The 14,863-nt window shown below is 27.7% G+C and overlaps 5 protein-coding genes across 10 annotated transcripts; 3 read left to right on the plus strand and 2 right to left on the minus strand.

Moving 5' to 3' along the window:
- Window positions 1-1,211: 1,211 nt before the first annotated feature.
- Window positions 1,212-5,784, minus strand: LOC118440543 (uncharacterized). Of its 3 annotated transcripts, none has more exons than XM_085658466.1 (6): window positions 4,678-5,784; window positions 4,432-4,594; window positions 3,962-4,136; window positions 3,816-3,891; window positions 2,994-3,724; window positions 1,212-2,854 (listed from the first exon to the last, which is right to left on the minus strand). In XM_085658466.1, exons 1-6 carry the CDS (start codon window positions 5,371-5,373, stop codon window positions 1,498-1,500), a joined length of 3,198 nt encoding a protein of 1,065 aa, XP_085514592.1. In that variant the 5' UTR covers window positions 5,374-5,784; the 3' UTR covers window positions 1,212-1,497. The 3 variants fall into 3 exon arrangements, with proteins under 3 accessions (XP_085514592.1, XP_085514591.1, XP_035719649.2); XM_085658465.1 differs by having other exon boundaries at window positions 1,213-2,854; window positions 4,396-4,594; XM_035863756.2 differs by having other exon boundaries at window positions 1,213-2,854; window positions 2,994-3,697; window positions 4,396-4,594; window positions 4,678-5,713.
- Window positions 5,785-6,071: 287 nt separating this feature from the next.
- Window positions 6,072-8,107, plus strand: LOC118440553 (aldo-keto reductase family 1 member A1-like). Its single transcript, XM_035863783.2, has 7 exons — window positions 6,072-6,126; window positions 6,491-6,576; window positions 6,700-6,864; window positions 6,948-7,151; window positions 7,237-7,353; window positions 7,437-7,831; window positions 7,940-8,107. Exons 2-7 carry the CDS (start codon window positions 6,514-6,516, stop codon window positions 7,986-7,988), a joined length of 993 nt encoding a protein of 330 aa, XP_035719676.2. The 5' UTR covers window positions 6,072-6,126; window positions 6,491-6,513; the 3' UTR covers window positions 7,989-8,107.
- Window positions 6,605-12,443, minus strand: LOC118440555 (DNA replication licensing factor Mcm5-like). Of its 4 annotated transcripts, XR_014982387.1 has the most exons (4): window positions 11,427-12,439; window positions 11,181-11,343; window positions 9,544-9,729; window positions 8,209-8,347 (listed from the first exon to the last, which is right to left on the minus strand). XR_014982387.1 is itself a non-coding variant. In XM_035863787.2 (2 exons), exons 1-2 carry the CDS (start codon window positions 8,560-8,562, stop codon window positions 8,130-8,132), a joined length of 318 nt encoding a protein of 105 aa, XP_035719680.2. In that variant the 5' UTR covers window positions 8,563-8,596; the 3' UTR covers window positions 6,605-8,129. The 4 variants fall into 4 exon arrangements, 1 of the variants encoding a protein (XP_035719680.2); XR_014982386.1 differs by lacking the exon at window positions 9,544-9,729 and having other exon boundaries at window positions 8,211-8,729; window positions 11,427-12,437; XR_014982388.1 differs by lacking the exon at window positions 9,544-9,729 and having other exon boundaries at window positions 8,216-8,347; window positions 11,427-12,443.
- Window positions 9,723-12,859, plus strand: LOC118440448 (uncharacterized). Its single transcript, XM_085658168.1, has 5 exons — window positions 9,723-9,761; window positions 9,905-10,135; window positions 10,294-10,849; window positions 12,379-12,504; window positions 12,720-12,859. The coding sequence occupies exons 1-3, from the start codon at window positions 9,723-9,725 to the stop codon at window positions 10,591-10,593; spliced, it is 570 nt and encodes a 189-aa protein (XP_085514294.1). The 3' UTR covers window positions 10,594-10,849; window positions 12,379-12,504; window positions 12,720-12,859.
- On the plus strand, window positions 12,640-14,826 carry LOC118440551 (aldo-keto reductase family 1 member A1-like). Its single transcript, XM_035863776.2, has 7 exons — window positions 12,640-12,859; window positions 13,238-13,323; window positions 13,447-13,611; window positions 13,695-13,898; window positions 13,984-14,100; window positions 14,184-14,578; window positions 14,688-14,826. Exons 1-7 carry the CDS (start codon window positions 12,709-12,711, stop codon window positions 14,734-14,736), a joined length of 1,167 nt encoding a protein of 388 aa, XP_035719669.2. The 5' UTR covers window positions 12,640-12,708; the 3' UTR covers window positions 14,737-14,826.
- Window positions 14,827-14,863: the final 37 nt, after the last annotated feature.

Consider the following 14,863-nt stretch of genomic DNA (forward strand, 5'->3'; position numbering starts at 1 on the left):
AAAACACTTTAAATTTTCAAGTTTAAGTCGTTGAAGACATATGTTATAAACAAAATAAACTAGTTATATTTCGAAAAGTAAACGTGTCATTTCTCTTTTTCCATACAAGCTTGAATAATTAATACTTTTCATTAATATACGAATTTTAATTCTCGTTGTCGTTACCGGTTAATGATATAAACAATAACGAAGAAGGAAAAATGTTATAGCGACTTTGATATATGATAAATAATCAGTCTAACGTTGAATCTCAAACGATAAACATTACAGTTCTCTTATTTCATATTCACAGATTAGAATAAACAATTCCTTCAATTATTCAGCATTCATGTAAGATATGTATAACACTATAGTGAATTCTATTATTAATACTTATTTAACAACAAGTTATTAATACTTATATAGCAACAATTTATAATAATGAAGTCTGTACATTTGCTTAAACACTATATAGCTCATAATAAGCGTTAAATATAAAATAATTTTAATTTAATATTCCAATATAATTAAGTTTTGAACTTGCAATCGTTATCAAATGCAATTCATCTAATATTAACAAAAATAAGCTTTTTATTGACTTTAATAGTTATCAAATTAGTTTTCTTTTGTATTCCAATGAATAAATTTCGCAATCCTCTTCCTATAAGGCTAACTTTAAAAAATGTCTACTTTTGATAATTTAATAATAATTTGAACAATGTATATTGTGCATGGGCATATACAAAAATTTCTGTCACATACTAATTCGATTGTTAAGTTACGAGAGAGGTATAAGCTACACAAGTTTATGCACCGATATAAAAGGTGAGGACAGTGTTTTCCTATTGCACTTTTACTTCGTATCATACCTGTTCATACCTGTTGCTGTAGTTATACAGCATCGATTATCCTGTAATATACGCTACAAGTGGAAGGTAATAAACAGTCATAAATATAAAAGACAAACAACGCAATGTGATTGGTCATTTGGCAATTACGTTTTCGTACGTTATTATACCACGCGGATTATTTTCATAAAATATGAAATGTTTTTATGAAAGTACAATTTATATAAAGTTTACATCATTTACACAGTTTCTCTCTTTATATTATATCAATTTATTTATACTTTTCAGAAAATTGATATACAAAATAGTAAATGTAGTATAAAAGTACAGTATTATACAAAATTACGTTAATAAATAAAAGAAGACTAAATATTTCCTAAAAGAACAAATTATTTAGACTTATATCTATGGTTTATATTTATGCGTACAGTTACAAAAAATAAATTTTTATATATATAATAAACTGTGTGATACATCTATTTTGAACTTAGTCATGGTAATAATACCTTCACAATATAGCAATTGTAGATGACTAGCTTTTAGAAATTTTCAAAATCCAAGATTTTTAAATAATTCTAAATACAAAGCTTTCTGGATGTAATCTTACACATATATATGGCCACATATTGGAAGCATTCATTATTATAGTTTTCTATTGAAGACTTAGTACTTAATGTTCATTCATTAAATTTTTAGGTTTCGAAATACGCTTAGGACTTTGATATTTTGATACTTCTAAATGTGCAATAGCTTTCAAAGGTGTTCTACGTGTGTCTAACGGTGGACGTCTCACAAGAGATTTAGAACTTTTAGGTGTTTTAATAGCTAATGGTCTTTTGATATGTGGAGTTTTACATAATCCATTTTCAGACTTATAAATATTCACATTTGATTCCTCATCTACTTTATTTGTAGATGTGTTTTTCAATATAGAGGAAGTTCTTACCACTATATTTTCTTTTTGGGGATTACACTTTTTATATTCTTTATTGTTCTGTTCATTTAAATAGTACGATTTCTGTATTGGCGACTTATTACTTTTCTCTAATAAATTTTGATTATATTTTTCACAATGTCGTCTGTTATAATGCTTTTCAAAGTCTTCTTCATTTATTTCTAATGATATATCCATTGAATTATTCTTATTTCTTAAAGACATTTTTGGTGACTGGAATTGAGTCAAATTTTTATTCCTTGAATGTCTTTCAAGTCTTTTATGTACTGAAATATTACGTTTAGTTTCCAAATCGCAACATGATTTTTCTATGTTCATAATATTTATTTTTTCACTTTTAGATTCTTTTGCAAATTCTTTTTTATTTGTATTTACTACATAACCTTTTTGACTTTGACCATTGTCAAACGTACATGTAGACACCTTTATTGTATTTTCATCAAATAGTTTTGCTTTAGCTAACACCATACCAGCATTTTGAGTTCTAAGTTTAGCAACAGATGCTCGACCCGTTTGAGGAACTGGCGTACGTATTTGAACAGTAGATTTGAAATAATCACCCGCATCTTTCCAAGAAATCGATGTTTCTTTCCAATTTTGGGACACGTCGTTTTGTCTATCTTGATAATCATTATTTAAAAAGACATTTTGTTGGCTATTGGTTTTTTTCAATTCTTTGACTTTTCGATTAAAGTAAAATGAATTGTTTATAAATTCATTGCCATGAAAAGATGATGCTCTACGAACGGAGAACTTTAATGGACTTTGTTTTGGTGTATGCATATTGATATCATTTATAATTGATTCATCATCAGTTAGCGAATCTCTCGTATGTTCTGTTGTATGAAAGATTAAGTCATTTAACTGTTTTTGTAATAATTCCAATCTTGTATTTGTCTTTGAACTGCACAATGAATCATTCCTCAAACTTGATACTTGTTTTGTTAACTCGAGAGCTGTATCTGATTCTTCATTTGCAAGACAAACTATCTCTTGCTCGTTGGATTGATTTCTACATTTACGTTGCCACTCTTGAGATGCATGCCATGAATCGGTACGACTAACACATTTACTATAAATAAAAAATTTATGGTTAATGTTTCCTATTAATAATTTGATATTCTCTGCTGATTATATATATATATATATATATATATATACACACACACATGCACACATATAAATATACATTTTATGTATATTATAATTACCTTTTCATTTTTTCTTGTGATCGTCTTCGTAAGCTTCCTATTTTTCGAGCACTTGGAGATCTTATCACTTTACGTTCACTCGATCTTCTGATTTTTAGCTCTTTTCCAAGTTTTTTTGCTAAATGATCGGCTGTCACAATATTTTTTATACCTGCTTCTTCTAACGTTTTTTCATACTCTGTTTGTACTTTATTTACAGAATTTTCTATCAAACTTTCATTTCTTGTATCATCAATATATCCAAATTCTTGCGATATACGAGATTCGATAGCAGAAACTCTATTTTTTATTTCTTCATATTCACTCTTTGGTATCCTTACATATTCTTCATATTCATCTTTTGTTACTGCTGTTCCTATAGGTGGCTCTGAATGTTTGTTTGTATGTTTCAATTTCTCTGAACTATTATTAAATTTAATATGCCATTGATTGATATCAGTATTATTGGCTTCCTTTTTTAACAATACTTGTTCATTATTATAATCTGATAAATTGATATCAGCATCAACAAATACATCACTATAATTGCTATGATTGTTAGAATTCGAAGTTTCTGTTTCCTTTAATATTGATTTTTTTAGATGCAATGAACCATCACTATTTGTTCTGCGCTTTTCAAATGATACAGGAGAATTATGTGCCAAACTCCATCGTCTATCAGTATAAGGATTAAATGTACGTATACTTGAACTAGAGTCTACCTTCTGAAACATCAATGAGAGTATGTAAACCTAAATATGTGAAAGATACAAGGTAAATGAAATGATTAAATTATAGCATAATAAAAATATTATTATGTACTATTTATCAATTTATACTTACTTGTTTACTTTTTGATACAAAACGATCTATATTCAAACCAGTTTTCTTAGATTTTTCTATTTTATCGCTAATCCTCCTAAAACGTGAGATCATAGAATATATTACACTTATACAGTAAAACCTGTCTATATTCTTTTTATACATACTTTTTTTTAGTACTTTGTGGATCTAGCCATTCAATGACTTTCCGCTTTTTCGTAGATTTAATGGATGATGTGCAGGTCATATTTGAGTTAGTAATAGAATCTTGATTCTCGTTTATTTCTGCATTTATAGGTGAATTACTTTTTCCAACTATCTTCTTTAAACCATGGAGCATTCCTATAAAAAATGTAATATGAAAGTACATTACATAATACAAATTATATAAACAATATTTATTTCTACAATATATAATTTAATTCACAGTTATCTTAGCAAAGATTCAAATTAATTGTTATATTTACATATGTATTTACAAAATTAATTTAGTAAAGTTTTTTATTGAAATGGATGCGGGTTAGTATTGTTAAATGATAAAAGATAAATAAAAAATTATTCTTCTATGTAGAATAGATATGTTAGGTTCATATAGACATACTTAGATTCAGGTTAGAGGCACTTAGATGTGGCTTACGCGTAAGACTTCCACTGCGATATTTCTTTTTCTTCAATTTCCCATGCAGTTGCGAATCAGATAAATCCAATTCATTATCAATGCTACCAATTACTTCAGATAAAATAAGATGTGTTATATGGTCTGGTAAAACCCCAATATTTTCAGCATTTTCTATCAAAATCTAGAAAAAAGATCAATACTTTATAGCATTTATTTATTTTTTTGTATAACTTTAACCTGGGACTTTAAAAAATTTAATATTACCTTAACTACAATTAAATGCAATTCAAGTCTACTTTGAACTGCAATCATAGTAGCTTCTCTTAAAGGCATAATATTAGGGCCAATAACTTTTGCTAAATTATCAATACTCATTTTGTTCTGTTTCTCATAGAGAGATACTTTTTTTAAAAATTCCATTACAAATGCTAAAGTATTTAAATGATAAGGAGGTAACAACACACAAGCTAATAGCAATGCTTGAACACGGTGGTTTTTCAACATTGCACAGTGTAAAAATAAATCATGATATGTATATGGAATCAATGGCTCCGGAAGATCTCTGAAGAATGTTTTTAAACAATTGGCAACATCGATTGCATGATTTTTTTCTCCCAATAAAGAACCTTTATCCAAGTATGACATTAATTCTTTTTGTCTCATATGAGATCCAGCTTTTCTGAATAAACCTTCTTGGGTTATATGTTTCTCAAGAAATGCAGATGCCTGACTGACGAATACAGGCACATGAACTATGCCACCTGATGTTAGATTAACAACTTCTAACGGTTGATATGATAAAGGTGTTCTGAAGACTTTCTTTGAAATATTTTTACTTTTTTCAAATTTATCTGTTTTAATCGCATTCTTTTTAAAGCGATATTTTATCCCAATGTTTCTGAGATCGTTAATAACGATTTCATACACTTTTTCTTTATGTAAAACGTCATAAATCAACATATTTAATGAAGGATTTCTTTTATTACTCTTCACAAAAGTATGATATAAAGTTTTCACATAAAAATATAAAATTATATTTCAATTTTACATTGTACTACACTTTGTACGAACCAATACGAATAAACAGTTTGTGATATAATTCAAAATGAATATAGTCACACGATTAACAACATTTATTTTTCTCAATCATTGGAAAATATATTAAAAAAAATATATCTGTTTGATATATAATTCCAATATATAAATTATCACTCGCAATAAATAATTATAATTTTTTTAATCTTCGAAGAAATGAAAAATAATTTTTCAATTCTAACTTTTCAAATAGAGTGAAGTTGTCTTTACTCGAATATACTTATTACGTACAGCTAATAGTGCCATCTATATTGTCACGTGAGAGACTACAATTACGTATTTGTAATATTATTAAGAAGGCTATAGAATATATTTTTTAATTTAAAGATAGTATTAAAAGAATACTTAACTCCCTCTATCCCTCTCTCTCTCTCTCTTTCTCTCTTCACTGTAATCTGTCGTTGAAAAATTTTAAAACAATCAACAGATATATGCAATCTTATCTATAATTACATAATTATAGTTGACTTGAAAATATCTATATTTTATCATTTCGTTTACTATCTGCTTTTTTGTACCATTTTGCTACCTTACAAAAAATCGTATATAAAGCGTAATTTGTTTAAACGTTTCATATTGCTCATAGAAGTGTTTATTTCATCACTAGTCCATAATACGGTAATTGAATAATTTTCTTTTAATAAATTGCTTTATAAAAGAGTGCGTTTATTGTCACAATAAATGCTTTGGCAGATTTTAATTTCAATAGCTTTATACTTAAAGCAAACTTCTACTGGATACTTGTCATTGAAATACATATATACTTGATACTTTGCACATACTGCTTGCAATCTATATGTTGAGAAAATAAGGAAAAATATTTCTCTACCGAAATATCAGTAGTAATTAGAAAACTAATTGCGTATTTGCTTGATATTAATATCATCAGAAATTATCTATTGAAAATGTCATATCTTGTAGAAAATTAAAACACAACAAACATTCCTATAAACTATATAACATGACTAAACATTATTTTCAGATTTCAACTATAGAAGACTAAATATGCATTCCGTAAAATTATCATCTGGTCATGATATGCCTACTGTAGGTTTAGGGACATGGCAGGTGATAAAATAGAAACTTTTCACTAAATAAGATTTTAAATAAATAATATAATAATAGAAGATATATCATTATAATTATTTATCTACAAATTACATATATCTTCTTATTTATTACATTTTCAAGGCTAAACCTGAAGAAATTGAAGCTGTTGTTGCGACTGCTTTGGAGTGTGGTTACAGACATATTGATACTGCATTTAATTATAATAACGAAGAAGCGATTGGAAAAAGCTTAAAAAATTGGTTTGACAAAGGTGGTAAACGTGAAGAACTTTTTGTTACGTCAAAGGTAATTGGAAAAATCAAATATGAAAAGAATGAGAATTTTATATTTTTTAATAAGTATATCAAGAAACATATTATTTTTTGAAGTTACCCCATTATGGAAACCGACCATCAGATGTTGAAAAGTTTCTTAAATTATCATTAGAACGTCTTGGTTTGGATTATTTGGATATGTATTTGATCCACATGCCATTTGCCTTTGTATTAGATAAAAATGCTTATGCTCCTGCAGCTTTAGATGATGGTAGTTATATTCTTGACCTAGACACGGATCCAGTTTCTGTATGGAAGGTATAACATGCAATTAATATCATAGTTACAAGTACTTCTCTCTTCAGCTGCTCCTAATAATATTATAATTATTTAACATTTTTAGGAAATGGAGAAACAAGTAGCAAAAGGACGTGTTAAATCTATAGGTTTAAGTAATTTTAATGAAGCACAAATATTAGAAGTATATAAAAATGCACAAATAAAACCAGCCAACTTGCAGGTATACATGCTGTTGATATCATAAACTTACTATATTATTTTATGATCAAAAAGAACAGTCAATGTAAATATATTTTTTAATAGATTGAATTACATGCATACCATCAACAGAAAGCGATAAGAGAATTTTGTCAAAAACACAATATTGTTGTAACAGCTTACAGCTCATTAGCATCACCTGGAGCTAAAGTCGTTTTACAAAGAATATATAATTATAGTTTAGAAAAATTTCCTAATCTTCTTGGACATCCTGTTGTACTTGAAATGGCTAATAAATATAAAAAAACAACAGCACAAGTATTACTACGACATCTGGTACAACAAGGAATTATAGTTATTCCAAAAAGTTCTTCACAAGATAGAATCAAATCGAATATCAACATTTTTGATTTTGTTTTGACAGAAGAAGATATGAATACTTTAAATGGTTTAGACAAAGGTACAGATGGCCGAATATTCAACTTTCTGTTTTTAAAAGGGTAAGTAATAAACCTTAACTGTAATAATTTTTCAATATTTCATTATTTAAAATAACCTGAGTACAACATATTTTTTTTCATATATTTTCATTCCTATGTTTATTTTAGGGTTGAAAAGCACCCACTTTATCCATTTAAAAATGAGTTGATATCATGAGCACGAGATTTGCTCTTGTTACATAATTTAAAAATACAGTATTATATATAAAAAATGAAACAGTAAATTGTATGGAGAACCGAACAAAATGTACAAAAATAATTATTCAATGAAAGCTTTTCTTATATTTTAATATAACCTTTACAACATTTTTCGTTCCATCCGATGTTGAAGCTCTCCACGACGAATCATTGTGTGTATAGCTTTGTAAACAGCACGTTCTGGATATTTTTGTTTAAGACAGTCATTAGCAATGTTTTGTTCTGATACTTGATTTCCAATAGGGAATCTATTTATTAATTGTTTTTCAATGCGAGACAATATCTCATGATCTTCTTCTAAAGTAAATTCTTCTGCACCTGTAAAATATTGTGTATTAATATTACGGACACGTATGTTATAAAAAGAATTGTTTTGTTTTTAATTAATAATTAGTAGATATTTGTTACACACACAAATACACATCTATCTTACTAGTTAATGAACCGGACATAGCAGCATCTAATGTAGAAACTTGAAATAGTCTGATAGCATCATTAATATGAATTTTAGTAGCAAAAGATTTTAGTTGCATTTTTGCCAAAGCTTCAAGAATTCTTATAATAGCTTCTAATTAATGGACAGTGATTTATATGGATAATCGTTTTTCATTTTCTTTTTCATCCTCTCTCGTACTAGCATGCATTCTTATATAATGATTCTTTAGTTTTTTACTTGCTTTTTTGTTAAGGAGGAAGACCACTGAAAATTTGGAAAGGATTTTTTTTTAGTACTTAAAAGTATGTATTTATTTTTAAAAGTATGTAGGTAATATTTTAAGTTAAAATTCTGAAAATTGACTGAGTTACAGTCACTTCAGTGAGAGCAGGTAGCGCGACGTTCCTGCCAGACGACCCGCTGAGATTCTTAAGTCCTTGCTAATGCACAATAGATGATACATTATATTATAATTAGACTTTAATCTACTGTAAAATATCTTTTATTAGAGATTTCTGGTTTTTCCCTACTTTACAATATATTGACTCTGTATAAAATTCTAGACCTAGGTTTTTGTATAAAATTCTAGACCTTGGTCCTTGTACAGTTATTCGTCAAGTTACTTATTGTATATACGATTCTGCATCGTTAATTATTAATATTGAAGAAGTAATAGAGGCATTAGAATAAGAGCTACACGAAACGGAAAAAAATATAATCAACCTCGTAGTAAATTTGTTATTGAAAATGGTTAAAATTCCAAACGGCATATGAGTGTTTCGAAAAGAAAAATATCAAATGACACTGATTGACGTTAATTTAAATACAAATCATAAAATTTTGAACTTCTTTTCTATTTTTACTGTACTTCGTGATTATGTTTCTTATAAAAATTGTGGAGGTAATATAAATTTTACTGAACGTAATGTTCGAGAATTAGGTTTTAAACTTGTGATGAATTGCGAAAAATGTATTCCTGTGTCGATTGATTCATGCTCCCTTATAAACAATGGATATGAAAATTAGCCATGAGACTCATTGGTGTTGGGCTATGATGTAGTACAGAAAAATTTTGTACCTTCATGGATTTACCACAATCAATATTTCATAGTTTTTATGATTGTATGTGAAACAGATCAAGAATGTAGCAAAAACTTAATGATATTGTCCTCAACAAGGCTGCAGAAGAAGAAGTTGAAGAAAATTATAAAATTTTGTCAACATCAAATGATGTTTCTCGAATCATAATGTAGGGGAATGAAAGCTGAAAAAAGAAAGGATTCAAATCCTTATTTGGCATTTTGTCCCTGATTGGTTTTCATATTGGCAAAATTGTGAGTGTCATTATGAAGTGTAGCTTTTATAGATCCTGCGCACAAATGAATTATATGAAAGGTATATGAATATATGAATTATATGAATACGATGAATAACTGCAGACGCATTCAAAAGTATGTTTAATTAACCATGAAAATTCATCAGGTAAAATAGAGTTCGATGGAATGAAAGAAATGTTTTTAAGATCAAGATCACTGCATAAAATAAAATATATAAATTATATTGATGATGGCGATACTACAACATATAAAAATATTTACGATACAAAGTCTTATGTGGGTATCCCGTTTGCAAATAAAAGAATGCATCAAAGAATGTGCAAAAAAGAATGGGTAATCGACTCAGGGCTTTTAAGAGAAATAATAATAGCTTGGGAAAGAAAATCCGATTAAAGGATAAAGTAATTACTGAGCTGATCAATTATTATGGATTAACAATACGATATAACTCCAACGATATTGATGACATGTATAATGGGATTTGGTAAACTTTTTACCATAAAACGTCATCATTAAAACATTCACGACATTTTCTCTGCCCTGAAGATGCTAATTCCTGGTGTAAATTTCAACAAACTATATCAACTAATGCCTTGGAATCGTTTGTCGATAAACCAGGACTTTCCGAAGATGTTGCTACAAATTTATTTCCGATATACGAAGATCTTTTGGATCCAAAATTATTGCAAAGATGTGCTGGGGGATTCACCCGAAATAATAATGAATGTTTCAATTCATTAATATGGCAAATAGCACTGAAATCAAATTACAATAGTTCCATTATGCTTTAAATAGGTTTGTTTATTTCAACAATAGCCTTCAACGAAGGTGCACAGGCTATACTAAAAATTATTATTAGTTAATAGTTAGGAGTTAATGAATATTAAAGTTGGACCGACAATCCAATTATACTGTATCGAACGAGACATTAAACGGATGAAAACACTGAGAACCACATAAGATCCATAAAAAAATCAAAAAGAAAAAGGACGACATTGGAAATGCTGATGAAGAATCATCATATGACCCAGAATTCGATAGTTTATTGTAAGTATCAATATTTTAGGAAATATATTTCTTTATATCAAGAAAAACACAACGAAAACTTTAAACAAGTTTTTCTCGACACGACTTTTTTCGACCTTATGACAACAAATACGCGAAAACTTGTGAGCCGATTTTCAATTTTTCTACGTTTCCGTTGCTACTCATAAGATGTATGCAATGAAATATATATATATATATATATATATATATATATATATGTCCTGTATATATTGTCTTGTATATGTCCTGTATGTATATATATATATATATATATATATATATATATATATATATATACAAAACATATACATTTTATGTATATTATAATTACTTTTTAATTTTTTCTTGTGATCGTCATCGTAAGATATCTATTTTTCGAGCATCTGGGGAAATTATCACTTTAGATTCACTCTATCTTCTGATTTTATCTCTTTAAAAAGATATATTATACGGTCTAGTGAAACTCCAATATTTTCAGCATTTTCTATCAAAATCTAGAAAAAAGATCAATATTTTATAGCATGTATTTATTTTTTCGTATAACTTTAACTTGGGACTTTAAAAAATTTAATATTACCTTAACAATAATTAAATACAATTCAAGTCTGCTTTGAATTGCCATCATAGTAGCTTCTCTTAAAGGCATAACATTAGGGCCAATGACTTTTGCTAAATTATCAATACTCATTTTGTTTTGTTTCTCATAGAGAGATACTTTTTTTAAAAATTCCATTACAAACGCTAAAGTATTTAAATGATAAGAAGATAACAATACACAAGCCAATAACAATAGTTGAACAAGGTGGTTTTTCAACACTGCACAGTGTAAAAATAAATCATGTCTATGGAATTGATGGCTCGGGAAGATCTCTGAAGAATGTTTTTAAACAATTGGCAACATCGATTACATGATTTTTCTTCCCAATAGAAAACCTTTGTCCAAGCATGTCATTAATTCTTTTTGTCTTATATGAGATCCATCTTTTCTGAATAAACTTCTTTAAGTTATATGTTTCTCAAGAAATATAGGCACACGGACTATGCCATCCGATGACAACTTTTTACGATTAATATGATAAAGTTGTTCTGAAGGCTTTCTTTGAAATAATTTATCTATTTCAATCGCATTCATTTTAAATCGATATTTTATCCAGATGTTTCTGAGATCGTTAATAACGATTGCATACATATTTTCTTTATGTAAAACATCATAAATCAACATAATTGATGTAAGATTCATTGTACTATTCTCCACAAAAATATGATATAAAGTTTTCACATATAAATGTAAAATATATATCAATTTTACAATGTATCACACTTTATACGAATCAGTAGGGATAAACAGTTTCCTTTATAATCCGAAATGAAATAAATTGTTAAAAAAATTCTTTACATGGTTAACAATAATATTTATTTCTATCACTCATCGAAAAATACATCAAAAAAAATATTTCTATTTGATATATAATTCTAATATATTAATTATTATTCTCAATATATAATTATGCTTTTTTTAATGTTTACAGAAATAAAAAACAATCATTTCACTTCAAACTATTACAACGGAGTGAAATTGTCTTTTATCGAATATAATTACGTACAGCTAATATTGCCATCTATATTTCCGCGGGAGAGCCTACAATTACGTTTGTGTAATATTATCAAGGCTATAGAAAATATTTTTTAATTTAGAATTTGTATTAATCAAATATATAATTCCCTTTATCCCTCTCTCTCTCTTTCTCTCTTCACTGTAATCTGTCGTTGAAGAATTGTAAACAATCTATAGACATCTAACTATTTTGTAATTTTATCTGTATTTTAACAGTTTGTTTATTAATTGTTTTTTCGTAACAATGAATTACAGATATTCAATTTTACGCTTTCAAACTTTCTACGTAAACAAATTTGTTAACATAAGTCATTTGAAAATCTTATATAAAGTGCAATTTGTTAAAACGTTTCGTATTGATCCTAGAAGCCATTTCAGCGCTAATTTATCATACGGTAATTGAATAATTTTCTTTTATTAAAGTGCCTTGTAAAACAGAGCGTTTATTGTCGTGAAAAATGCATTTGCCAGACGTTAATTTCAATAGTTTCATGCGCAAGGCAAGCTGCAAATCGATACTTATACATTGAACCATATATATACATGATACTTTGCACATACTGCTTGCAATCTATATGTCGAGAAAAGAGGGCCAGGTCTAACTTTAGCAACAGTCTCTAGCGAAATATCAGCAGTACTTAGAAAACTAATCGCGTATTTGCTTGATATTAATATCATCAAAAATTATCTATTGAAAACAGCATATTTTGTAGAAAATTAAAGCATAAAACACGTTCCTATGGATTGTATAACAAAATAAACATTATTTTCAGATCTCAACTATAGAAGAATAAATATGCATTCTGTAAAATTATCATCTGGTCATGATATGCCTGCTGTAGGTTTAGGGACATGGCAGGTGATAAAATAGACTCTTTTCACATAATAAGATTTTTAATAAATAATATAATAATAGAAAATATATTATTATAATTATTTATCTACAAATTAAATATATCTTCTCTTTTATTACATTTACAAGGCTAAACCTGAAGAAATTGAAGCTGCTGTTGCGACTGCTTTGGAGTGTGGTTACAGACATATTGATACTGCATTTAATTATAATAACGAAGAAGCGATTGGAAAAAGCTTAAAAAATTGGTTTGACAAAGGTGGTAAACGTGAAGAACTTTTTGTTACGTCAAAGGTAATAGGAAAAATCAAATATGAAAAGAATGAGAATTTTATATTTTTTAATAAGTATATCAAAAAACGTATTATTTTTTGTAGTTACCCCATTATGGAAATCGACCATCAGATGTTGAAAAGTTTCTTAAATTATCATTAGAACGCCTTGGTTTGGATTATTTGGATATGTATCTGATTCACATGCCATTTGCCTTTGTATTAGATAAAAATGCATATGCTCCTGCAGCTTTAGAAGATGGTAGTTATATACTTGACCTAGACACGGATCCAGTTTCTGTATGGAAGGTATAACATGCAATTAATATCATAGATATAAGTACTTCTCTTTCCAGCTGCACCTAATAATATTATAATTATTTAATATTTTTAGGAAATGGAGAAACAAGTAGCAAAAGGACGTGTTAAATCTATAGGTTTAAGTAATTTTAATGAAGCACAAATATTAGAAGTATATAAAAATGCACAAATAAAACCAGCTAACTTGCAGGTATACATGCTGTTGATATCATAAACTTACTGTATAATTTTATGATCAAAAAGAACAGTCAATGTAAATATATTTTTTAATAGGTTGAATTGCATGCATACCTACAACAGAAACCGATAAGAGAATTTTGTCAAAAGCACAATATTATTGTAACAGCTTACAGCCCATTAGCGTCACCTGGAGCTAAATTCCATTTTCAAACGAAATATAATTATAGTCCAGAAAAATTCCCCGATCTTCTTGGACATCCTATTGTAATTGAAATGGCTAATAAATATAAAAAAACAACAGCACAAGTGTTATTACGACATTTGGTTCAACAAGGAATTATAGTTATTCCAAAAAGTTCTTCACAAGATAGAATCAAATCAAATATTAATATTTTTGATTTCATTTTAACAGAAGAAGATATAAATACTTTAAATGCTTTAGACAAAGGTACAGATGGCCGAATATTCAATTTTCTTTTTTTTAAAGGGTAAGTAATAAACCTTAACTGTAATAATTTTTCAATATTTCATTATTTAAAATAATTTGAGTACATCATATTTTTTTTTCATATATTTTCAATCTTATCTTTATTTTAGGGTTGAAAAGCACCCACTTTATCCATTTAAAAATGAATTGACACCATGAGCAAGAGATTTGCTCTTGTTACATTATTTAAAAATACAGAATTATATATAAAAAATAAAACAGTAAATTGTATGGAGAACTGAACAAAATGCACAAAAATAATTATACAATGAAAGCTTTTCTTATA

Source organism: Vespa mandarinia, chromosome 7 (genome assembly GCF_050613455.1).
Source record: "Vespa mandarinia isolate Hongniang chromosome 7, ASM5061345v1, whole genome shotgun sequence".
Lineage (NCBI taxonomy): Eukaryota > Metazoa > Arthropoda > Insecta > Hymenoptera > Vespidae > Vespa > Vespa mandarinia.